We start from the raw sequence: 27,646 nt of genomic DNA on the forward strand, positions 1-27,646 counted from the left end.
TACATCTGTATATGACCATACCTGTTGTAGTAGAGAGAGGAAGAGGAGGAAGAGGACGGGAGTAACAGGAGGAGGAAGAGAAGAAGCTGAAGGAGGGGAAGAGTGAAAGGAGGAAGAGGAATGGATGGAGTAAGATGAGGAGAACGAGGATGAGAAGGGAGAGACGTGAAAGGCCTTCCGCATTACAGGTCTGTTACCATACCTACAATACCAGATAATATACCAGTTATACCTGTTAATATACCCTCTGCACCAACTTCAATAACAGGTCTGTTACCATACCTACAATACCAGATAATATACCTGTTATACCTGTTAATATACCCTCTGTACCAACTTCAACAACAGGTATGTTACTCTACCTAGCTACTATACCAGATAATATACCTGTTAATATACCCTCTGTACCAACTTCAACAACAGGTATGTTACTCTACCTAGCTACTATACCAGATAATATATCTGTTATACCTGTTAATATACCCTCTGTACCAACTTCAACAACAGGTATGTTACTCTACCTAGCTACTATACCAGATAATATACCTGCTATACCTGTTAATATACCCTCTGTACCAACTTCAACAACAGGTCTGTTACCATACCTACAATACCAGATAATATACCTGTTATACCTGTTAATATACCTTCTGCACAAACTTCAATAACAGGTCTGTTACCATACCTACAATACCAGATAATATACCTGTATACCTGTTAATATACCTTCTGCACCAACTTCAATAACAGGTCTGTTACCATACCTACAATACCAACTATAGGAAGCGGTTGGTTTGGAGGATGAAGACCATTTGAGCCTGTGGTTTATCGTTCAGTATAAGTGATGCTCTTTAGGGCTTGAGGCTAATGTATCGCTGAACGGCACATGTTACACTTATCTAACACACAATAAATACATCATCAAACAATGAATAATGGCCTCATCTCACGTCACACTAGCAGGAACATTCCATTACACGTTCATCCTTAATTGGATTCCATTGTAGTGACCAATCCATTGCGTATTATTATTAATCAATTGGTTAATGATCAGATCAGCCAATCAAGGTGCTCTCAATGGTGATGCAGCCAATCAAGGTGCTCTCAATGGTGATGCAGCCAATCAAGGTGCTCTCAATGGTGATGCAGCCAATCAAGGTGCTCTCAATGGTGATGCAGCCAATCAAGGTGCTCTCAATGGTGACCTACTACGTATGACCAGAGCTCAAACCTTTTAGTGCACTTTAAAAACGGAATAGGGCGCCTTTGGAACACTACAAAAGCTCTATGGTTGTCCGTGATCTATAGTGGCCTGCTCCACTTGTACCCTTCACCTGTGCTGAGCTGGAAACACAGAATAGATGAGAGCCATAGAGTGGAAGCCTGTAGTGGGATTTACGATCTCTCGTCCATTCTTTTAGATCAATTTGATAGGAGCTTAGACAAATATTAGCCATTAAAGACAATCTCAAATAACAGTTTTGGATAGTGTACAAAATGTTTAATAGACTCCCTGAGCAGACAATTTGTTTGTAAACTACAGTGGCTATTAAAGGCATGTTTGTCTTCTTATATATATAACCCCATTAGACCTCACACCACTCACTGGGCAGCGAAGTGCAGGGCAGACTTCTTGTCCTTGGACTTGCGGTCCAGAGAGACCTGTAGAACCAGGATGTTCTTGACAGATTCGTGGATGCCCAGTCTGCAGGCGTAGTGGAGAGGAGTACAGCCCTCGTGGTCCTCGTTACTCAACAGATCCTTCACACTGCTGTGCTGTAAGGGGGCAGAACACACACACACACACACACACACACACACACACACACACACACACACACACACACACACACACACACACACACACACACACACACACACACACACACACACACACACACACACACACACACACACACACACACACACGCACACACACACACGCACTTGATCCCTGACTTCCCAAGAGCAGGTCGACAGATGCTGTCGACCATACAAAGGGTCTGCAGAAGTCTATTATCTGTGCTTCACTGTTTTAGAGGCTACAGCAGATCACTGAGACGCTTGGCAAAGCTCTAAATGGTTTTAATAACCTATAATTTGGCACAGAGCGATGGTAATAAAGTTCAACAGCCAGCCTTGGTGCTCCTCTCAAACAGCACCCTATTCCCTTTATAGTGTACTTCTTTTTACCAGCTCGGGTCAAAAGTAGTGCACTATAAAGGGACTAGTGTGCCATTTGGGATGCAAACTATTGGACTCTAGGAACAGACTTATAATGGTTTGTAGAGGTAGAGATTGTTAGCTGGCAGAAAATTAATGGTGGCAGAAAGCGGTACGCTATCCCACCTTTAATGTTTATGCCTTTCCCTAACTTCGAAAAAAACGAGTACAGTCGCTTTTACGTAACCTTCCTTCCTAACCCTTACCATGACCTTAGTGAAATGATACAGTGTCTAAATTAAATCAAATGTTATCTGTGACTTGCTTTGTAAGCAACAGGAGTAGACTAATAGTGAAATGCTTAATTATGGACCCTTCTCAACAACACAGAGAGAAATAAAAAAAGAGAAAGATAATAGAAAGATAATAGCAAGAGGAATAAATACACAATGACAAGCGATAACTTGGCTATGTAGACGGGGTACCAGTACTGAGTCAACGAGGTAATTGAGGTATGTACATATAGGTAGGGATAAAGTGACTAGGCAACAGGATAAATAATAAAAAGTAACAGCAGTGTATGTGATGAGTGAAAAGAATTAGTGCAAAAAGAGTCAATGCAGATAGTTAAATTGTTAACCAATAACTACCCAGACTAACTATTTATCAGTCTTATGTCTTGGGGGTTGTTCAGGGTCCTGTAGATTCCAGACTTGATGCAGCGGTAACGCTTGCCGTGCATTAGCAGGGAGAACAGTCTATGACGTGGGTGGCTGGAGTCTTTGACAATTTTTAGGGCCTTCCTCTGACACCGCCTGGTATAGAGGTCCTGGATTGCAGAGAGCTCAGCTCCAGTGATGTGCTGGGCCGTACACACTACCCTCCGTAACGCTTTGCAGTCAGATGCCAAGCAGTTGCCATACCAGGCGGTGATGCAGCCAATCAAGGTGCTCTCAATGGTGATGCATCAAGTCAAGATACTCTCAGTGGTACAGCTGTAGAACCTTCTGAGGATCTGTTGGCCAAATCTTTTAAGACTCCTAGAAGGAAGAGGCTTCTTCATGACAGTGTTGGTGTGTGTGTGTGGACCATGATAAATCGTTAGTGATGTGGACGACCAAGGAATTTGAAACACTCGACCCGCTCCACTGCAGCCCAGTCGATGTGTATGGGTGCGTGCTCGGCCCTCTGTTTCCTGTGGCCCACAATCAGCTCTTTTGTCTTGCCGATGTAGAGGGAGAGGTTGTTGTCCTGGCAACGCACTGCTAGGTCACTCAGCTCCCTATAGGCTGTCTCATTGTCATCGGTGATGAGTCCAACCATGTTTTGTCGTCAGCAAACTTAATGATGGTGTTGGAGTCATGGTGTTGGAGTCGTGGGTGAACAGGGAGTACAGGAGGGGACTAAACACACACCCCTGAGGGACGCCAGTGTTGAGGGTCAGCGTGGGGGATGTGTTGTTGCCTACCCTTACCATGATGAGCTTGGGAGGCACTATGGTGTTGAACGTTGAGCTATAGTCAATAAACAGCATTCACACGTAGGTGTTCCTCTTGCCCAGTTGGGAGAAGGCAGTGTGGAGTGTACAGTAATAGAGATTGCTTCATTTGTGGATCTGTTGGAGCTGTATGAATAGGGGTGGGTCCAGGGTGTCTAGGATGATGATGTTGATGTGAGCCATAACCAGCATTTCAAAGCATTTCATGGAAACAGATGTCAGTGCAACGGGGCGATAGTCATTTAGATAGGTTACCTTGGCGTTCTTTGACACATGGACTATTATGGTCTGCTTGAAACATGTAGATATTACAGACTGGGACAGGGAGAGTTTGAAAATGTCAGTGAAGACACTTGCCAGTTGGTTAGCGCATGCTCTGTGTATGATATTACAGACTGGGTCAGGGAGAGACCAGCTGGTCAGCGCATTCTCTTAGTATGCGTCCTGATAATCCGTCTAGCCCTGAGGCCTGGTGAATGTTAACCTGTTTAAAGGTCTCACTCACATTGGCTATGGAGTGCGAGATCACACAGTCATCTGGAACAGCTGGTGCTCTCATGCATGGTTCAGTGCTGCTTGCCTCGAAGCGAGCATAGAAAGAATTTGGTAGGCTTGCGTCACTGGGCAGCTCGCAGCTGGATTTGCCTTTGTAATTCATGATAGTTTGCAAGCCCTGCCAAATCCAACGAGTGTCAGAACCGGTGTAGTGGGATTTTATCTTAGTCCTGTATTGACATTTTGACAGTTTGATGGCTCGTCGGAGGTCGTAGCGGGATTTCTAATAAGAGCCTGGATTAGTGTCCTGCTCCTTGAAAGCGGCTGCTCTAGCCCTTTAGCTCAGTGTGGATGTCGCCTGTAATCCATGGCTTCTGGTTGTGATATGTACGTACGGTGAAGCCAGTGACTGATGTGGTAAACTCCACGATGTTATCGGATGAATTCCGGAACATATTCCAGTCTGTGCTAGCGAAACAGTCCTGTAGCTGAAAATCCGCTTCATCGGACCACTTGTACTTCCTGTTTGAGTTTTTGCTTGTAAGCGGGAATCAGGAGGATAGAGTTATGGTTAGATTGGCCAAATGGAGGGCGAGGGAGAGCTTTGTATGCATTTCTGTGTGTGGAGTAAAGGTGATTTAGAGTTTTTTTCCCCTCTGGTTGCACAGGTGACATGCTGGTAAAATTGCTGATGCTGATTCCAGTTTCCCTGTATTAAAATCATCAGTCACTAGGAGCACATTTTCTTGTTTGCTTATGGCCCGATACAGCTCGTTGAGTGTGTTCTTAGAGCCAGCATCGTGAGGTAATCTAACTCAAGCTACCAAAACCTTGAGACTTCCTTAACATTAGAGATCGCTCACCAGCTGCTGTTAACAATCCCCAGAGCCGACAAGGTAAAAGTCTGTCATTCTGCCCCTGAACAAGGCAGTTAACCCACTGTTCCTAGGCTGTCATTGTATATAAGAATTTGTTCTTAACTGACTTGCCTAGTTAAATAAAATGTTCAATAAAATGTCAAATAATAACAGACACACACCTCCCCCTTAACCTTATCCCAAGCTGCTGCCGTTCGGTCTTGACGATGAATTAGAAAAACCAGCTAAAAACCGGAATATTGTACATGTCCTTGTTCAGCCATGACTCTGATAAATATAGGATATTACAGTTCTTCAGGTCCCGTTGATAGGATAGTCTCAAACTTTGTGATTGTACGTTTACCAATAGAATGGAGTATAGAGTCGGTTTATTTAGTCGCAGACTAGTCACGTCAGGGAGCACGCTCGATGGCTTCTCTTGCACCGTCTCATCCTCTTTGGAGTCGCGGGGATTAGGGCCTGGTCTGTAATGAATAGTACATCCACAGCTGTCGACTCGTTGAAGTAGAAATCTTCATCCAAATCGAGGTCATTGTTCTGATGTCCAGAAGCTGTTTTCTGTCATAGGAAATTATGGCAGACATATTATGTTAAAAAAAAAGTTAATATAGTCGATTGATGCACCCGTGCAGCAAACGTGGTTACATTTATATTAATAAAATCTGAACGGTACATTTTAGAAACGTACTGTTTTTCCGAGTTACAAGTTGATTTGAAAACGGCAATAACAGAAAGTAAATTTGTGATTCTTAGTTTCATTCCGTAAGCCTCAGTGAGTCAGCACGTCCGTGACGGGGGAAATATTATGTTTTTGTTTGTTATGTGCATGAAGAAATATGGAAAGTATATCGTTCACCACGAAACAAACGTGAGACGTGACTTTGACGAGCAGCGAGGCTGAAGGCGATGATCTGATCAAGACAGATTTCTTATTATGATGAACTGGATGAAATTCATTGTGAATGAATTGTTAGCAGGCCTATTTTATAATTGTGGTATAATTTGGATAAAATGTACTGTGTTATAACCCATTGGCTATTTGATTTATTTAAAAACATTTAATCTTTACTGTGTTGATAATAGTAACATTCAAGTCATTTAATTATTTTACTGTTTTGATAGCATAACGGTAAAGTCGCTGTTTATTTATTTATTGATAAATATACACATTTGGTGATACAGGGTTTATTTTATGTTAAGACAGGCTACATCATGATAGGCTACATCATGACAGGCTACATCATGATAGGATACATCAGGGTAGGGTATTGTGATGTCATTATAGAGTATTGTGATGTCATTATGGGGTATTGTGATGTCATTATAGAGTATTGCGATGTCATTATGGGGTATTGTGATGTCATTATAGAGTATTGTGATGTCATTATGGGGTATTGTGATGTCATTATTGAGTATTGTGTGTAGATTTATGAGGAAAAACAAACTATTTAATCCATTTTAAAACAAGGCTGTAACGTAACAAAATGTGGAAAAAGTCAAGTAGTATGAACACTTTCTGAAGACACTGTATGCAGAGTTTGTTGTAGATGATGTAGCAGTTGGTCACAGCAATGTCAATAAAATGGAGATTAAAACCGTTCTGTGATGCACAGAGTAGTACTGTGGTCTGAATACTTTCCAAATGCATTGTATTTCCCTGAGGTGCAATAGACATGAAGGCCAGTAGATGGGGACCTAGTTCCACTAGTGACTGTGGGATCACTGGGGTGACCCTCTGAGACATGAGGAATTGCTTTCACCTGTGTCAAAATGTGAGAGCCAGACATGGCAATACTGTGTGATTGGGTTTTTTGTTCTGTTGAAAAACAGATGTGGGCAGTAGTCCCAAATTTGTATATAGTTGTTTATTTCATTGATGTCTCTGCCCCCAAAACACAGGTACAGTAATTCTCAAGACCCGGGGGAACCACAATCTGGATTATGGATTGTAGTGCTTTTCACAACAAAAGACAAAGAATTTCAACGTGTTTTTTTTAAATATATTTTTTGGCCTTTATGGCGGTAGGTAGTCTTGGAGCGTTGGGCCAGTATCCGCAAGGTCTCTGGTTCAGATCCCCAAGTCCCCTAGCCGAATAGGTGAACAATCTGTCTGTGCCATGGCACTTAACCCTAATAGCTTTAGGGTCGCCGTCAATAATGGCAGATCGCTGGCCTTGAGCCCACTCCCGAGGGTGTCTCAATGGCTGTGAGAAAAAAAATATATATCAAATTCGCACTTGTACAGCAGTGAAATAGGACAAACCTAATTATTATCACTCATATAAGTGTCTCAAAAGTTTGTTTTGACGTTATATTTCTGAATCAATAAATCTAAAACACTTGATGGGGCCTATTACAGAAATATCTGTAGAAGCCAAAATGTCAAGGTAGTGAAAAAAACGGCAAAATGTCCGTAAAATGGCAGCTATTCTCTAACCTTAATGAATTTCAACAACTATTCCTACGCTTAAGTTTCCGTGACAATATATATTTCCCCAAGCACTACTACCATTGGACATCCGGTACCTGTAAGATGTCTCTGGAAAGGTTTTTGAGGCCTTTGGGTTGCAGGATGGTCAGGTGGAGGAAGTTACATCCTGATTTGTCCTTTATGTTCACGTTGGCACCTGAAAAAGACACAAACACACAGACAGACACACACACACACACACACACACACACACAGACACACAGCACACACACACACACACACACACACACACACACACACACACACACACACACACACAGACACACAGACACAACACACACACACACACACACACTCACACTCACACACACACACAGACACACACACACACACACACAGACACAAACACACACACACTCACGACACACACACGCAAACACAGACACACACACAAACACTTCAAAATCTGAGTTTGACATGTTGAATTTTTATTCAGTTATTGTACCATGTAGTCCCACCTGCAACCCTGTGCATGTGACCATTAAACACTCTGAATCTGTAACAGCTGACCTTTGGACAGCAGAAGAGCCACAGTTCTCCAGGCTCCACAGTTAGTAGCCAGCAGCAGTGGGGAAAGACCTTTACAGTCTATGTAGTCAATGTCTGCACCCTGTCAACACAGAATTCAATACAGTTGAGTCCCAAATGGCAACCTATTCCCTATATAGTGCACTACTTTTGACCAGTGCCCCTGGTCAAACAGGTCTCATAGGCCCTGGTCAAAACTATGCACTATACAGGAAAGATAGTGCCATTTGGAAAGAAAATATTGCTATACAGTTACAGTAGCTCAAACCGGCACCTTATATGGGATAGTTTATGGGCCATATTCTTGTAGTGTGTTTACCTTTGAAATTAGGTGTCCGCCAACTCTGGTGTGTGTGTGTGTGTATATGTGTTTGAGTGCTTGTGTACTGTATTTACCTTTGAAATTAGGTATCCGCCAACTCGTGTGTGTGTGTGTGTGTGTGTGTGTGTGTGTGTGTGTGTGTGTATGTGTGTGTGTGTGTGTGTGTGTGTGTGTGTGTGTGTGTGTGTGTGTGTGTGTGTGTGTGTGTGTGTGTGTGTGTGTGTGTGTGTGTGTGTGTGTGTGTGTGTGTGTGTGTGAGTGCTTGTGTACTGTATTTACCTTCGAAATGAGGTACTCCGCCAATTCTGTGTGATCAAATATAGTTGCCCTGGAAAAATAACATACATTATATCACAGCTATAAACAGGCTCTTGTTTGCTTACGCTGCCCTTTGCCCAATATACAGTGCCTTCAGAAAACATTTAGTTTTTCCACATTTTGTTACATTACAGCCTTATTCTAAAATGGATAAATATATATATTTTTTAAACTCTGATAACTACACATACAGTTGAAGTCTGTACTTTACATACACCTTAACCAAATACATTTAAACTCAGTTTTTCACAATTCCTGACATTTAATCCTAGTAAAAAGTCCCTGTCTGAGGTCAGTTAGGATCACCACTTTATTTTAAGAATGTGAAATATCAGAATAATAGTAGAGAGAATGATTTATTTCAGCTTTTATTTCTTTCATCACATTCCCAGTGGGTCAGAAGTTTACATGCACTCAATTAGTATTTGGTAGCATTGCCTTTAAATTGTTAAACGTGGGTGTCACGTGGCAGAGGGTATTTTGTTTATGTGGTTCGGGGTGGTGTTTTATGTAGTAGGGTATTTGATTTATTATTTCCGGGTTTTTGGGGTTATGTTCTAGGTTTGTATTTCTATGTGGTCTCTATTCTTTTGCATTTCTTTGTCTAGTTTATTGGGGTTGGACTCTCAATTGGAGGCAGGTGTTTTCTAGTTGCCTCTGATTGAGAGTCCTATATATGGGTATGTGTTTGGTTAAGTGTTTGTGGGAGATTGTTTCCTGTTTTGCCGTGTGTAAGCCTGACAAGACTGTTTTGTTGTTCGTGAGTTCTTCGTTTTTGTTATTTTGGTGCTCTCTTTAGTTTAAAATAAATACAAGATGAGCATCCACATTCCTGCTGCGTTTTGGTCCTCCATTCCCGACGGCAACCGTTACAGTGGGTCAAAACTTTCGGGTTGCATTCCACAAGCTTGGGTGAATTTTGGCCCATTCCTCATCAGACCAGAGGACATTTATCCGAAAAGTACGATCTTTGTCCCCATGTGCAGTTGCAAACCGTAGTCTGGCTTTTTTAATGGCGGTTTTGGAGCAGTGGCTTCTTCCTTGTTGAGAGGCCTTTCAGGTTATGTCGATATAGGACTCGTTTTACTGTGGATATAGATACTTTTGTACCTGTTTCCTCCAGCATCTTGACAAGGTCCTTTGCTGTTGTTCTGGGATTGATTTGCACTTTTCGCACCAAAGTACATTCATCTCTAGGAGACAGAACGTGTCTCCTTCCTGAGCGGTATGATGGCTGTATGGTCCCATAGTGTTAATACTTGCATACTATTGTTTGTACAGATGAACGTGGTACCTTCAGGCGTTTGCTCCCAATGATGAACCAGACATGTGGAGGTCTACAATATTTTTTCTGAGGTCTTGGCTGATTTATTTTGATTTTCCCATGATGTCAAGCAAAGAGGCACTGAGTTTGAAGGTAGGCCTTGAAATACATCCACCGGTACACCTCCAATTGACTCAAATGATGTCAATTAGCCTATCAGAAGCTTCTAAAGCCATGACATCATTTTCTGGAATTTTTCAAGCTGTTTAAAGGCACAGTCAACTTAGTGTATGAAAACTTCTGTCCCACTGGAATTGTGATACAGTGAATTATAAGTGAATAATCTGTCTGTCGGAAAAATGACTTGTGTCATGCACAAAGTAGATGTCCTAACCGACTTGCCAAAACTATAGTTTTGCTAACAAGAAATTTGTGGAGTGGTAGAAAAACAAGTTTTAATGACTCCAAACTAAGTGTATGTAAACTTCCAACTTCAACTGTATATATATTTAACCCGATAATAACAAACTGAAAATAGTTTTTTAGAAATGTTTGCAAATGTATTAAAAATTAAAAACAGAAATACCCTACTTACATAAGTATTCAGACCCTTTGCTATGAGCCTCGAAATTGAGCTCAGGTGCATCCTGTTTCCATTGATCATCCTTGAGATGTTTCTACAACTTGATTGGAGTCCATCTATGGTGAATTTAATTGATTTGACATAATTTGGAAAGGTACACACCTGTCTGTATAATGTCCCACAGTTGACAGTGCATGTCAGAGCAAAAACCAAGCCATGAGGTCGAAAGAATTGTCCTTAGAGCTCCGAGACAGGATTTTGTCGTGGCACAGATCTGGGGAAGGGTACCAAATAATTTCAGCACCACCGAAGGTCCCCAAGAACACAGTGGCCTCCATCATTCTTAAATGGAAGACTTTTGGAACCACCAAGACTCTTCCTAGAGCTGCCCACCCGGCAAAACTGAGCAATCGGGGGAGAAGGGCCTTGGTCAGGGAGGAGACAAAGAACCCGATGGTCTCTCTGACAGAGCTCCAGAGTTCCTCTGTGGAGATGAGAGAACCTTCCAGAAGTACAACCATCGCTGCAGTACTCCACCAATTAGGCCTTTATGGTAGAGTGGCAAGATGGAAGACACTCCTCAGTTAAAGGCACATGACAGCCTGCTTGGAGTTTGAAAAAGGAACCTAAAGAACTCTCAGAACATGAGAAACAAGATTCTCTGGTCTGATGAAACCAAGATTCAACTCTTTGGCCTGTATACCAAGTTTCACGTCTAGAGGAAACCTGGCACCATCCCTACGGTGAAGCATGGTGGCGGCAGCATCATGCTGTGGGAATGTTTTCAATGCCAGGGACTGGGAGACTTGTCAGGATTGAGGCAAAGATGAACGGAGCAAAGTAGAGAGAGACCCTTGATGAAAACCTGCTCCAGAGCGCTCAGGACCTCAGACTCAGGTGAAGGTTCACCTTCCAAAAGGACAATGACCCTAAGTACAAATCCAAGACAACATAGTAGTGGCTTCGGTAACAAGTCTCTGAATGTCCTTGAGTGGGCCAGCTTGAACCCGATCGATTGTCTCTGGAGAGATCTGAAAATAGCTGTGCAGCGACATTCCCCATCCAACCTCACAGAGCTTGAGAGGATCTGCAGAGAAGAATGGGAGAAACTCTCCAAATACAGGTGTGCCAATCTTGTAGCGTCATACCCAAGAAGACTCGAGGCTGTAATCACTGCCAAAGGTGCTTCAACAAAGTACTGAGTAAAGGGTCTGAATATTTATGTAAATGTGAAATTTCAGTTTTTTTTTATTTTATAATTTAATTTTCCAAAAAAACTGTTTTTGCTTTGTCATTATGGGGTATTGTGTGTAGATTGGTATTGTGTGTAGATTGATGAAAGGGAAAAAAAAACTATTTAATCCATTATAGAATAAGGTTGTAACGTAACAAAATGTGGAAAAAGTCAAGGATTCTGAATACTTTCCAAAGGCACTCAATAAAAATGTTAATGCAACAATTTCAAAGATTTTACTGAGTTACATTCCAATAAGGAGATCAGTCATATTAAATAAATGCATTAGTCCCCAATCTATGGATTTCACTTGACTGGGCAGGGGTGCAGCCATTGGTGGGCCTGGGAGGGCTTATGTCCACCCACTTGGCAGCCAGCCCCCCCCCCCCCCCCCCCCTCAGACAATCCAGATGTGGAGGTCCAGGGAGTTACACGTGGTCTGCGGTTATGAAGCTGGTTGGACGTACCTTCTCCACTGCCGCCAATGTGTATAGGGATGTGCTCCCTCTGTTAAGTCCACAATCAGCTCCTTCGTTTTTTTGACATTGAGGGAGAGGTTATTTTCCTGGCGCCACTCCACCAGGGCTCTCACCTCCTCCCTGTAGGCTGTCTCGTCATTGTTGGTAATCAGGCCTAATATGGTTGTGTCCTTTGCAAACCTGATGACTGAGTTGGAGGCGTGTGTGGCCACACAGTCATGGGTGAACAGGGAGTAAAGGAGGGGGCTGAGCACGCACTCTTGAAGGGCCCCTGTGTTGAGGATCAGTGAAGTGGAGGGGGTTGTTTCCTACCTTCACCACCTGGGGGCGGCCCATCAGGAAGTCCAGGACTGGGTTGCACAGGGCGGTGTTCAGACCCAAGGCCACAAGCTTAATGATGAGCTTAGAGGGTACTATGGTGTTGAAGGTTGTGCTTTAGTCAATGAACTGCATTCTTACATAGGTATTCCTCTTGTCCAGGTGGGATAGGGCAGTGTGCAGTGCGATGGTGATTGCATCGTCTGTGGATTGATTGGGGCGGTAAGCAAATTGAACTGGGTCTAGGGTGGCAGATAAGGCAGAGGTGACATGATCCTTAACTAGCCTCTCAAAGCACTTCATGATGACAGAAGTTAGTGCTACGGGGCGATATTCATTTAGTTCAGTTACCTTTGGAGCCGTTGAATTGCGACTCCACGTTTGTCTCTGTACTGACGTTTTGCCTGTTTGATTGCCTTACGGAGGGAATTACTACACTGTTTGTATTCGGCCATATTCCCAGTCGCCTTGCCATGGTTAAATGCGGTGGTTTGTGCTTTCAGTTTAGCGCGAATGCTGCCATCTAGCCACGGTTTCTGGTTTGGGTTGGTTTTACTAGTCACAGTGGGAACAACGTCCCCTTTACACATACTGATGAACTCTGTCACCATGTTTGTGTACACATCAATGTTATTATCCGAGGCTACATGGAAAATCCCAGTCCACGTGATCAAAACAATCTTGAAGCATGGATTACGATTGGTCAGACCTGCATCCAATATACCTTAGCACTTGTACTTCCTGTTTGAGTTTCTGCCAATAGGAAGGGAGGAGAAAATTGGAGACATGATCTGATTTGCCAAAGGGAGGGCGGAGGAGGGCCTTGTAGGCATCCCAGTAGAGAGAATAGCAGTGGTCAAGTGTTTTCCCAGCGCGAGTACTACAGTCAATGTGTTGATAGAACTTCGATAGCGTTTTCCTCAAATTAGCTTTGTTAAAATCCCCAGCTACTATAAATGCGGCCTCAGGGTATGTGGTTTCCAGTATGCATAAAGTCTAGTGTAGTTCCTTGATGGCAGTCATGCTATCGGCTTGAAGGGGAATATACACGGCGGTGACTATAACCGAAGAGAATTATCTTGGGAGGTAATATGGTCGGCATTTGATTGTGAGGTATTCTAGGTCCGGTGAACTAATTGCCTTGAGTTTCTGTACGCTATCACAATCACACCATGAATGGTTGATCATGAAACATACACCCCTGCCTTTCTTCTTCCCGCAGAGTTCTTTATTCCTGTCTGCGCGATGTACTGAGAACCCAGCTGGCTGTATGGACAGGGACAGTATATCCGGAGAGAGCCATGATTCCGTGAAACAGAGTATGTTACAGCCCCTTATGTCTCTGTGGAAGGAGATCCTCGCCCTGAGCTGGTCTACTTTATTGTTCACAGACTGAACATTAGCGAGTAATATACTCGGAAATAGTGGATGGTGTACCCGTCTCCTGAGTCAGTCTAGAAGTCCACTCCGAATACCTCTTCTCTGCCGGCGGTGTGTTGGAGCAGCCTCTGGGTTAAATTAAATTGCCCTGGGGCGTGCGAACAAATGATCCAATTCGGGAAAGTCGTAGTCCTGGTTGTAATTCTGTTGAGTTACCATCTCTCTGATATCCAAAAGTTTTTTTACGCCTGTAGGTAATAACACAATAAACGTTCTGGGCTAATATTGTAAGACATCATACACAAAAAAAACAAAGTACTGCAATGTTGCTTAGGAGCTAGAAGCAGAGCTGTCATGTCTGCCGGTGTCATTATAATTCCTTAGAGGGATATAAACAAATCTGTGCACAAAATTTGAGAAATACTTTTTTTGTGCACATGGAATATTTCTGTGATTTTTTAAAATTTATTTCAGATCATGAAACATGGGACCAACCCTTTACATTTGTGTTCATATTTTTTTTCAGTGTAGATAGATAACTATACACATACATACATACATACATACATACAGTAGATACCTAGATATAGAGTATAAACCTTTAAAGCTGGAATCCTTAATTGGTGAAATGGCCACGTCCCTTTGGGATATTACAACAACGAACACTTGTGTAGGGAGTTGGTATGGGGTGGGTGGGGAGGGGGGTTAATCCAGGGTCGTCCAGAAGACGGAAAGGAAGGCTTTAAAAGTCAAAGTTCATAGCCCAGGGGTCAGAGTATCCAATGATTCAGTACATCCTATATGGTCTAAAGTGGCTTCCTCCACTCACCTCCTTTCCTTGCTCTGTACTGATCTTTAGAACTAGACAGGTGACAGCCCAGGACACTAGCCTGGTAGAATATTGACATGTTCATTCGAACTCATTCTCAAACTATGGACTACATTACATAATGGCTAGTTTATTTGATTGATCAATGTAGATATGAAGTTAATAGGATAACGAGGGTTTGATTTTCCATTGACTTCAAACAGGATTTGTTTAACGGGTTCATATTTGTTAGCTGAAGAATACAGGGTAAAACAGCTAAATATTTAAAAAGCTGTACTTTTTCCAGTGTACTTACTGTAGCTTCCAGTGCCAACACACATAGCCGTTAGATACAGAGGGGATGTGAGACTGAGGCATATCTTTATGATCACTAATATTTAAAAAAAACCAGTCATGACAAACTCTCTTCACATGAACTTTTTCTATGTATCATTCAATTTTTTTTATGACGGTAGTTATGATGTGGGTATTAACCAGGTGTTGCCGAGTCATTTCCCCTCTTTACACACACACACACACACACCACACACACACACACACACACACACGAACACTGCAGTTACCGTGGTTACTGGTCATAAAGACAAAGGACAAGAGGTACAACTAGGACTTGCATCCTAAATGGCACACTACGGTTCTAGTCAAAAGTAGTTCACTAAACAGGAAACAGGGTGCCTTTTTAGGGCACAAACATAGGTATTAGGCGAGTTGTGAGGTCACAGCCCATTACGCTGTGATTAAATGTTTCCTTTTTTTAAACGTTGTTCTGACTCCTGAACGATGTCTGGTTCTGTTGACAATAGAATGGAATGTCGATGTCTGGTTATCATGAATAATTTTACAATTTAATTTCACCTTTATTTAACCAGGTAGGCAAGTTGAGAACAAGTTCTCATTTACAATTGCGACCTGGCCAAGATGAAGCAAAGCAGTTCGACAACATTCAACAACACAAAGTTACACATGGAGTAAAACAAACATACAGTCAATAACACAATAGAAAAATAAGTCTATGTACAATGTGAGTAAATGAGGTGAGATAAGGGAGGTAAAGGCAAAAAAGGCCATGGTGGCAAAGTAAATACAATATAGCAATTAAAAAACACTGGAATTGTAGATTTGCAGTAGGTGAATGTGCAAAGTAGAAATACTGGGGAGCAAAATAAATAAATACATAAATAAATGAATAAATACATGAGTCTAATAAATATATGAACAAAATAAGATAAAAATGGATGAAAGAAAGTCTCTCACCTGTGTAGAGGTGTCTGGCAGGCTCCATCAGGCAGGTTAATGATGCTGTCCAGTCGGATGTAGGAGGACAGAATCAGTTTAACTGCCTCTGTAGCTCCCTGGGAACAGGCAAAGTGCAGAGCTGTGGACCCGTCCACCTGGAGTACAGTACACACACACAGACAGACACACACACAGACACAGACACAGACACACAGACACACACACACAGACACAGACACATACAGACACACACACACACAGACACACACACACACACACACACACAGACACACACACACAGACACACACACAGACACAGACACAGACAGACACACAGACACAGACACAGACAGACACACAGAGACACAGACACACACACAGACAGACACACACACAGACACACAGAGACACAGACACACAGACACAAACACAGGTTAAGTATATCATGGAATATCCGACACAGAAATGTGACAAACATTTCAGAAAACACAGACCTATTTTCCCTGTTTCTACTTGTGTATGTGTAACCATGCACGCTACAGTACCACTCATAGAAATAGAGGAAAGAGATAGACACAGATGTCCCATAGACACGTATATGTCCCATAGACACGGATATGTCCCATAGACACGTATATGTCCCATAGACACGTATATGTCCCATAGACACGGATATGTCCCATAGACACGGATATGTCCCATAGACACGTATATGTCCCATAGACACGGATATGTCCCATAGACACGGATATGTCCCATAGACACGGATATGTCCCATAGACACGGATATGTCCCATAGACACAGATATGTCCCATAGACACGTATATGTCCCATAGACACGGATATGTCCCATAGACACAGATATGTCCCATAGACACGGATATGTCCCATAGACACGGATATGTCCCATAGACACGGATATGTCCCATAGACACGGATATGTCCCATAGACACGGATATGTCCCATAGACACGGATATGTCCCATAGACACGGATATGTCCCATAGACACGGATATGTCCCATAGACACAGATGTCCCATAGACACGGATGTCCCATAGACACAGATGTCCCATAGACACGGATATGTCCCATAGACACAGATGTCCCATAGACACAGATGTCCCATAGACACGGATATGTCCCATAGACACGGATATGTCCCATAGACACGGATGTCCCATAGACACGGATATGTCCCATAGACACGTATATGTCCCATAGACACGGATATGTCCCATAGACACGGATATGTCCCATAGACACGGATATGTCCCATAGACACGGATATGTCCCATAGACACGTATATGTCCCATAGACACAGATGTCCCATAGACACGTATATGTCCCATAGACACGGATGTCCCATAGACACGGATATGTCCCATAGACACGGATGTCCCATAGACACGGATGTCCCATAGACACGGATATGTCCCATAGACACGGATGTCCCATAGACACGGATATGTCCCATAGACACAGATATGTCCCATAGACACAGATATGTCCCATAGACACAGATGTCCCATAGACACGTATATGTCCCATAGACACGGATGTCCCATAGACACGGATATGTCCCATAGACACGTATATGTCCCATAGACACGGATGTCCCATAGACACGTATATGTCCCATAGACACGGATATGTCCCATAGACACGGATATGTCCCATAGACACAGATATGTCCCATAGACACGTATATGTCCCATAGACACGGATGTCCCATAGACACGTATATGTCCCATAGACACGTATATGTCCCATAGACACGTATATGTCCCATAGACACGTATATGTCCCATAGACACAGATGTCCCATAGACACGTATATGTCCCATAGACACGGATGTCCTATAGACACAGATGTCCCATAGACACGGATATGTCCCATAGACACGGATGTCCCATAGACACGGATGTCCCATAGACACGGATATGTCCCATAGACACGGATGTCCCATAGACACGGATATGTCCCATAGACACAGATATGTCCCATAGACACAGATATGTCCCATAGACACAGATGTCCCATAGACACGTATATGTCCCATAGACACGGATGTCCCATAGACACGGATATGTCCCATAGACACATATATGTCCCATAGACACGGATGTCCCATAGACACGTATATGTCCCATAGACACGGATATGTCCCATAGACACGGATATGTCCCATAGACACGGATATGTCCCATAGACACGGATGTCCCATAGACACGTATATGTCCCATAGACACGGATGTCCCATAGACACGTATATGTCCCATAGACACGGATGTCCCAATAAACACGGATGTCCCATAGACACAGATGTCCCATAGACACGGATGTCCCATAGACACGTATATGTCCCAGAGACACGTATATGTCCCATAGACATGGATGTCCCATAGACACGGATATGTCCCATAGACACAGATGTCCCATAGACACGGATGTCCCATAGACACGGATGTCCCATAGACACGGATATGTCCCATAGACACGGATATGTCCCATAGACACGGGGTAATACAAGCATTTTAATGAGATATTCATGAATGGCAGGAACAGAGCAGAGGTCACTCTCCTCACCTCCACACCACATACAGAACAGTACAGGAAGTGGAGGTCAGTACAGTACAGGAAGTGGAGGTCAGTACTGGAAGTGGAGGTCAGTACAGTACAGGAAGTGGAGATCAGTACTGGAAGTGGAGGTCAGTACAGTACATTCATAAGTGGAGGTCAGTACAGTACAGGAAGTGGAGGTCAGTACAGTACATTAATAAGTGAATATCAGTACAGTACAGGAAGTGGAGGTCAGTACAGTACAGGAAGTGGAGGTCAGTACAGTATATTAATAAGTGGAGGTCAGTACAGTACAGGAAGTGGAGGTCAGTTCAGTACATTAATAAGTGGAGGTCAGTACACTACAGGAAGTGGAGGTCAGTTCAGTACATTAATAAGTGGAGGTCAGTACAGTACAGGAAGTGGAGGTCAGTACAGTACAGGAAGTGGAGATTAGTACAGTACAGGAAGTGGAGGTCAGTACAGTACAGTACAGGAAGTGGAGGTCAGTACAGTACAGGAAGTGGAGGTCAGTACAGTACAGGAAGTGGAGGTCAGTACAGTACATTAATAAGTGGAGGTCAGTACAGTACAGGAAGTGGCGATCAGTACTGGAAGTGGAGGTCAGTACAGTACATTAATAAGTGGAGGTCAGTACAGTACAGGAAGTGGAGGTCAGTACAGTACATTAATAAGTGGAGGTCAGTACAGTACAGGAAGTGGAGATCAGTACTGGAAGTGGAGGTCAGTACAGTACATTAATAAGTGGAGGTCAGTACAGTACAGGAAGTGGAGGTCAGTTCAGTACATTAATAAGTGGAGGTCAGTACAGTACAGGAAGTGGAGGTCAGTACAGTACATTAATAAGTGGAGGTCAGTACAGTACAGGAAGTGGAGGTCAGTACAGTACAGGAAGTGGAGGTCAGTACAGTACATTAATTAGTGGAGGTCAGTACAGTACAGGAAGTGGAGATCAGTACAGGAAGTGGAGGTCAGTACAGTACAGGAAGTGGAGGTCAGTACAGTACATTAATAAGTGGAGGTCAGTACAGTACAGGAAGTGGAGGTCAGTACAGGAAGTGGAAGTTATTATTATCTGGGTCTATTACTGTCTCTCTGGACTCTCTAGACTTCTCGTCCTGCATCTGAACTGGAAATACGTCCTTAATGGCACCCTATTCCCTTTAAAGTGCACTTGTGCACAAGTGCAAATAAGGCCCTCGTCTAAAGTAGAGCACTATATAGGGAAAAATCCCCTACTGTAAGTAAAATTCTATTTACAATAATTTTTCAAAAGTAGGAGAAATAATTATCACAAACCGAAGAATGTTCATGGTTTGCGTCATCCGTGTGATAGCTACTACATTTGGGAAACGTTTTTGATCATTTATTGTATTTAGACTGACTGAAATGTGGCTGTTGTAGGGCTATATAGGCCGATATTGATTCAAATAATGGTGACTGAAACAACCACATGATCCCCTGTCTTTATTTTTTATTTAATTTAATCTTTATTTTTCTAGGCAAGTCAGTTAAGAACAAATTCTTATTTTCAATGACGGCCTACCGGGAAACAGTGGGTTAACTGCCTTGTTCAGGGGCATAACGACAGCTCGGGGATTCAAACTTGCAAACTTTCGGTTACTAGTCCAACGCTCTAACCACTAGGTTACCTGCCACCTCTACACTCTAACCACTAGGTTACCTGCCACCTCTACACTCTAACCACTAGTCTACCTGCCACCTCTACACTCTAACCACTAGGCTACCTGCCACCTCTACACTCTAACCACTAGGCTACCTGCCACCTCTACACTCTAACCACTAGACTACCTGCCACCTCTACACTCTAACCACTAGACTACCTGCCACCTCTACACTCTAACCACTAGACTACCTGCCACCTCTACACTCTAACCACTAGACTACCTGCCACCTCTACACTCTAACCACTAGGCTACCTGCCACCTCTACGCTCTAACCACTAGGCTACCTGCCACCTCTACACTCTAACCACTAGACTACCTGCCACCTCTACACTCTAACCACTAGACTACCTGCCACCTCTACACTCTAACCACTAGGCTACCTGCCACCTCTACACTCTAACCACTAGGCTACCTGCCACCTCTACACTCTAACCACTAGGCTACCTGCCACCTCTACACTCTAACCACTAGGCTACCTGCCACCTCTACACTCTAACCACTAGGCTACCTGCCACCTCTACACTCTAACCACTAGGCTACCTGCCACCTCTACACTCTAACCACTAGACTACCTGCCACCTCTACACTCTAACCACTAGACTACCTGCCACCTCTACACTCTAACCACTAGGCTACCTGCCACCTCTACACTCTAACCACTAGGCTACCTGCCACCTCTACACTCTAACCACTAGGCTACCTGCCACCTCTACACTCTAACCACTAGGCTACCTGCCACCTCTACACTCTAACCACTAGACTACCTGCCACCTCTACACTCTAACCACTAGGCTACCTGCCACCTCTACACTCTAACCACTAGGCTACCTGCCACCTCTACACTCTAACCACTAGGCTACCTGCCACCTCTACACTCTAACCACTAGACTACCTGCCACCTCTACACTCTAACCACTAGGCTACCTGCCACCTCTACACTCTAACCACTAGACTACCTGCCACCTCTACACTCTAACCACTAGGCTACCTGCCACCTCTACACTCTAACCACTAGGCTACCTGCCACCTCTACACTCTAACCACTAGGCTACCTGCCACCTCTACACTCTAACCACTAGGCTACCTGCCACCTCTACACTCTAACCACTAGGCTACCTGCCACCTCTACACTCTAACCACTAGACTACCTGCCACCTCTACACTCTAACCACTAGGCTACCTGCCACCTCTACACTCTAACCACTAGACTACCTGCCACCTCTACACTCTAACCACTAGGCTACCTGCCACCTCTACACTCTAACCACTAGGCTACCCGCCACCTCTACACTCTAACCACTAGACTACCTGCCACCTCTACACTCTAACCACTAGGCTACCTACCACCTCTACACTCTAACCACTAGGCTACCTGCCACCTCTACACTCTAACCACTAGCTACCTGCCACCTCTACACTCTAACCACTAGGCTACCTGCCACCTCTACACTCTAACCACTAGGCTACCTGCTGGTTACTAGTCCAACGCTCTAACCACTACGCTACCTGCCACCTCTACACTCTAACCACTAGTCTACCTGCCACCTCTACACTCTAACCACTAGACTACCTGCCACCTCTACACTCTAACCACTAGACTACCTGCCACCTCTACACTCTAACCACTAGGCTACCTGCCACCTCTACACTCTAACCACTAGTCTACCTGCCACCTCTACACTCTAACCACTAGGCTTCCTGCCACCTCTACACTCTAACCACTAGACTACCTGTCACCTCTACACTCTAACCACTAGACTACCTGCCACCTCTACACTCTAACCACTAGGCTACCTGCCACCTCTACACTCTAACCACTAGTCTACCTGCCTCCCCATCTTAATGTACCTGTTGCTGGTCGATCTTGGCTCCTTTGTGGATGCAGAACTCAATGATGTCCATGTTTCCTCCCCTGACCGCCAGGTGAAGTGGACTACTGCACGACTTATCCAGGAAGTTAATGTGCTCCTCTATTGAATGACCCATCTCCTCTCCTGGAAAAGAAAACCAGTTATGTACGAGTACACCCCCCCTGGACAGGATGCTACATACAGAGGACTCATCATCTACAGTGGTTTCCTCTCCTCGTCTCCTTTCCTTGAATAAGGACTATTGAGAACTAAGTGGACAGATGTATTGAGTTGAATTTCTGAAGCGTTACGGTATATCCTGTTCAAATGAATAACTCAAAACATTGTTGTGTTTGGTTTCACAGTGTAATGTAAACTAGGGTGACAACTGAACAAACACGTGAGACTTCTAACTCAACTCATTTCCCCTTTAGTCATGCCATCTGTGGAGATCTGGCTAAGCCTGGCCTTAAAGAATGTCAATTCCTATTTGGTCCAAAACTGACAACCACAGAAGCTTTTCAAAATATTTTTCTGTCGTACTAAAACACATCAATGTCCTGTTATGTATGACTCAGCTGCAGACCTCCCAGGTTAGGTAAACAGTGCGTCTGTGCTGAGGTCTCTGGTTTGTGTGGCTCCCTAGATGACCATTTAGGCACCAAATGGCTCCCATGTATCAGTAACAAAGATCCTGTATACTGACACAAAATGGCCACTGTGTATCATGTCTTGTTCAAGAGAACTTGTAAACTATGAAATTTACGACTTTGGAAACTTGTAGAAAAATTAGGTCAGATTTTCCCACTAAGAAAGTATCAGAATCAAACAATAATACGCTGTACACCAATTAAATTAAATTTGATTTTGACAAAGATGGTAACATTGGTAAGGGATTAGCCTGGGTATTAGCCTGTTTGTGCTATCAAGCTATCATGCTATCATGCTAACATGCTATCATGCTAACATGCTAACATGCTATCATGCTAACATGTTTGGCTTGACATGGACAGCGTTGGAATTGACAAAAGCGCACAAACAGATCTGGGACCAGGCTAGTAATGGATGAGAAGGGAAACTTACAATAGTAAAGTGCTTTTTTTTTTTTTTTTTTACACCCATGGACAAGTGTAGCATCCTATACAAATGCAATCCTTTATTCTGCTCATCATAATGCCATACCAGCTTTGAGGATGACATCCATGGCCTTCTTTGAGCCTGCGAAGGCAGCTGCGTGGATAGCATAGTGGCCCAGTTTGTTCTGAGTGGAGAGCCGCGCCCCATACCTCAGCTACAGTGCAGGGAGTAGGACGCATACGGACAGAGTCAGGAGTTTTTAATAAAGCATTGACACAAAGCAGAATTGTGACAGTTAATAATACTGTATTGGGTAACATCTAAATTCTAGGAGAGACTGGAAGCTGTGTGCGTTATTCTAATTCTTGGTTATAAACATTATACATATTTTGTATACATTCTCTCATGAAAACAGGATTATTGAGTATTGTTTGAGGGAGGGAGGGGAGGAGAGAGAGAGGGAGGGGGGGGAGGAGAGAGAGAGAGAGGGGAGAAGAGAGAGGGAGGGAGGAGAGAGAGAGAGTGGGAGGGAGGGAGGAGAGACAGAGAGAGAGGGAGGGAGGGGAGAAGAGAGAGAGGGAGGGAGGGGAGAAGAGAGAGAGAGAGGGAGGGGAGAAGAGAGAGAGAGAGGGAGGGAGTGAGGAGAGAGAGAGAGAGAGAGCGGGAGGGAGGGAGGGGAGGAGAGAGAGGGAGGGAGGGAGTGAGGAGAGAGAGAGAGGGAGGGGAGAAGAGAGAGAGAGAGGGGGGAGTGAGGAGAGAAAGAGAGAGGGAGGGGAGGAGAGAGAGAGAGAGAGAGAGAGAGAGGGAGTGAGGAGAGAGAGAGAGAGAGAGAGAGAGCGGGGAGGGAGGGAGGGAGGAGAGAGAGAGGGAGGGGAGAAGAGAGAGAGGGAGGGGAGAAGAGGGAGAGAGAGAGAGGGAGAGAGAGAGAGAGAGGTAGGTAGGTAGGGAGGGGAGGAGAGAGAGAGGTAGGGAGGGGAGGAGAGAGAGAGAGAGAGAGAGGGAGGGGAGGAGAGAGAGAGAGAGGGAGTGAGGAGAGAGAGAGAGAGGGAGTGAGGGAGAGAGAGAGAGAGGGAGTGAGGAGAGAGGGAGTGAGGAGAGAGAGGAGAGGGAGTGAGGAGAGAGGGAGTGAGGAGAGAGAGAGAGAGAGAGAGAGAGGAGAGTATAGTGTTCCTCTCACCAGTATAGAGAGAGCCTCAGTATTATTGATGGAGCAGGCTAACATGACAGGAGTGTTGCCAAGACCTCCTTCTAGGTTAGACTCTGTCTTATAGTGAGACAACAGGAGCTGGGAGAAACAACACACACACACACACACACACACACACACACACACACACACACACACACACACACACACACACACACACACACACACACACACACATTAATAATGAAACCTTATGTGATAGGAATTAATTAATGAATTAATGAAATTGTATTTGTTCACCAACAGCAGCTGGGGAAACAACAACCTTCTGTGATACATATCTGTCTTTGTCTCTTTCTACTCTTTCTACTCCCTGCCACAGGGACACAGGGACACAGGGACACAGGGACCGCTGCTATTCTCACCCCCAGAACACACAGTAGAAATGCTGACAAGGTCCTAGAGTCAGGGGAGGCTCAGCCTCATTAACCTTCATCACCAAGCTTGGCTTTGGGTGACCAGATTCTGTTTTGTAAGCCATATCCATCGTCCCTTACTCTGGCACAACCTTGGGTTACCAGATGCCTCTTACCCACTAGAGCAACCCACGAACCCACGTGTCTCTATCCAGGGTGACCTAATCGATTACATTCATCCACCCATATCTATTCACATGTCTTGGATCCATTGTCCGTCAGCTCTGGGTTACCAGATGCCTCGTACCCTCAACAAATGGCCCACACACTCAGCTTCAGCTGTTGTTTAGGACAGGGGGGTCCCTGACAGGGGGATCCCGCCCGTGAAGGGGGACCAATCCGGCCCATGGGTGATTTGATATGGGAATGATAGAAGGTGATAGTTGCGCCTGGCGAGTTGCTGACGCCAGACCCGTGATGGCTGAATCACCATTTGTGACATTGTCTGGATGGCTGACCATATGATGGCTGACCATATGATGGCTGACCATATGTTGGCTGAGCATATGATGGCTGACCATATGATGGCCGACCATATGTTGGCCGACCATATGATGGCCGACCATATGTTGGCCGACCATATGTTGGCCGACCATATGATGGCCGACCATATGATGGCCGACCATATGTTGGCCGACCATATGATGGCCGACCATATGTTGGCCGACCATATGTTGGCCGACCATATGTTGGCCGACCATATGTTGGCCGACCATATGATGGCCGACCATATGTTGGCCGACCATATGATGGCCGACCATATGATGGCCGACCATATGATGGCCGACCATATGTTGGCCGAGCATATGATGGCCGACCATATGTTGGCCGACCATATGATGGCCGACCATATGATGGCCGACCATATGATGGCTGACCATATGAGTCAAACACACCTTATCCATGGCTTTCTCCTGCGCGAGACATTATCACAGAACCTTGGGAGCACGTACACCATTGTGAGATGTGAAGACAGATTGAAACGCTTGAATTGACTAAATCCATTTTACTGTGTGAATTAAATTGTCTTGTCTGGTTTGTTTCAAAGTTCATCAAGATCTATTATATTCCGTTTCTTGATAATCACGATCTTCCAATCGGCTCATACACCGTCCTCCCCTCTTTTCCCCTGTAACTGTTCACCAAGTCGTTGCTGTAAATGAGAATGTGTTCTCAGTAAAACTTCCCTGGTAAAATAACATACTCACAGATAAGAAAGCTGGAGTCAGGGAGAAGAAAAAAAATACCGAAACTGGCAGGGGACTATTTTGTATATTTTTTTTGATGGTGAGGAAATATTTAAAAAAATCAGTGTAGCCCTCCGGTCAATGTTGAATACTGAATGTGTGCCCTGCAGCTAAATGAGTTTGACACCGCTGGTTTAGGACAAGGTGGGAAATGAAAAGGCCATGGTAAGGCAGTTGGGGGTGTTGGAGGAGTTGGTGGGGCAGGTAAGGGCAGGTAGTTCGGTGGGGCAGGTAAGGGCAGGTAGTTTGGTGGGGCAGGTAAGGGCAGGTAGTTTGGTGGGGCAGGTAAGGGCAGGTAGTTTGGTGGGGCAGGTAAGGGCAGGTAGTTTGGTGGGGCAGGTAAGGGCAGGTAGTTTGGTGGGGCAGGTAAGGGCAGGTAGTTTGGTGGGGCAGGTAAGGGCAGGTAGTTTGGTGAGGCAGGTAAGGGAAGGTAGTTTGGTGGGGCAGGTAAGGGCAGGTGGTTTGGTGGGGCAGGTAAGGGCATGTATTTTGGTGGGGCAGGTAAGGGCAGGTAGTTTGGTGGGGCAGGTAGTTTGGTGAGGCAGGTAAGGGAAGGTAGTTTGGTGGGGCAGGTAAGGGCAGGTAGTTTGGTGGGGCAGGTAAGGGCATGTATTTTGGTGGGGCAGGTAAGGGCAGGTAGTTTGGTGGGGCAGGTAAGGGCATGTAGTTTGGTGGGGCAGGTAAGTCCAGGTAGTTTTAGTGGGACAGGTAAGGGCAGGTAGTTTGGTGGGGCAGGTAAGGGCAGGTAGTTTGGTGGGGCAGGTAAGGGCAGGTAGTTTGGTGGGGCAGGTAAGGGCAGGTAGTTTGGTGGGGCAGGTAAGGGCAGGTAGTTTGGTGGGGCAGGTAAGGGCAGGTAGTTTGGTGGGGCAGTTAGGGGCAGGTAAGGGCAGGTAGTTTGGTGGGGCAGGTAAGGGCAGGTAGTTTGGTGGGGCAGTTAGGGGCAGGTAAGGGCAGGTAGTTTGGTGGGGCAGGTAAGGGCAGGTAATTTAGTCGGGCAGGTAAGGGCAGGTAGTTTGGTGGGGCAGTTAGGGGCAGGTAAGGGCAGGTAGTTTGGTGGGGCAGTTAGGGGCAGGTAAGGGCAGGTAGTTTGGTGGGGCAGGTAAGGGCAGGTAGTTTGGTGGGGCAGGTAAGGGCAGGTAGTTTGGTGGGGCAGTTAGGGGCAGGTAAGGGCAGGTAGTTTGGTGGGGCAGGTAAGGGCAGGTAGTTTGGTGGGGCAGTTAGGGGCAGGTAAGGGCAGGTAGTTTGGTGGGACAGGTAAGGGCAGGTAGTTTGGTGGGGCAGGTAAGGGCAGGTAGTTTGGTGGGGCAGGTAAGGGCAGGTAGTTTGGTAGGGGCAGGTAAGGGCAGGTAGTTTTGTGGGGCAGTTAGGGGCAGGTAAGGGTTAGGGTGTTTGGTGGGGCAGTTAAGGGCAGGTAGTTTGGTGGGGCAGTTAGGGGCAGGTAAGGGCAGGTAGTTTGGTGGGGCAGTTAGGGGCAGGTAAGGGCAGGTAGTTTGTGGGGCAGGTAAGGGCAGGTCATTTAGTCGGGCAGGTAAGGGTTAGGGTGTTTGGTGGGGCAGTTAA

The 27,646-nt window shown here is 44.9% G+C and overlaps 1 protein-coding gene across 1 annotated transcript in view; it reads right to left on the minus strand.

Annotated features, from left to right (window-relative positions):
* LOC106579725 (transient receptor potential cation channel subfamily A member 1) overlaps positions 1-27,646 on the minus strand; it is a 66,725-nt gene that overhangs the window by 24,696 nt on the left and 14,383 nt on the right. The window contains exons 4-11 of the mRNA XM_082966022.1: positions 24,394-24,501; positions 23,322-23,430; positions 22,138-22,283; positions 16,035-16,171; positions 8,655-8,703; positions 8,036-8,135; positions 7,561-7,661; positions 1,607-1,776 (exon numbers count right to left, since the gene is read on the minus strand). Coding sequence (XP_082822148.1) covers positions 1,607-1,776; positions 7,561-7,661; positions 8,036-8,135; positions 8,655-8,703; positions 16,035-16,171; positions 22,138-22,283; positions 23,322-23,430; positions 24,394-24,501 — 920 coding nt within the window. The remainder of the gene's footprint in view (positions 1-1,606; positions 1,777-7,560; positions 7,662-8,035; positions 8,136-8,654; positions 8,704-16,034; positions 16,172-22,137; positions 22,284-23,321; positions 23,431-24,393; positions 24,502-27,646) is intronic.

Source organism: Salmo salar, chromosome 19, assembly GCF_965601325.2.
Source record: "Salmo salar chromosome 19, fSalSal1, whole genome shotgun sequence".
In the NCBI taxonomy this organism is placed as follows: domain Eukaryota; kingdom Metazoa; phylum Chordata; class Actinopteri; order Salmoniformes; family Salmonidae; genus Salmo; species Salmo salar.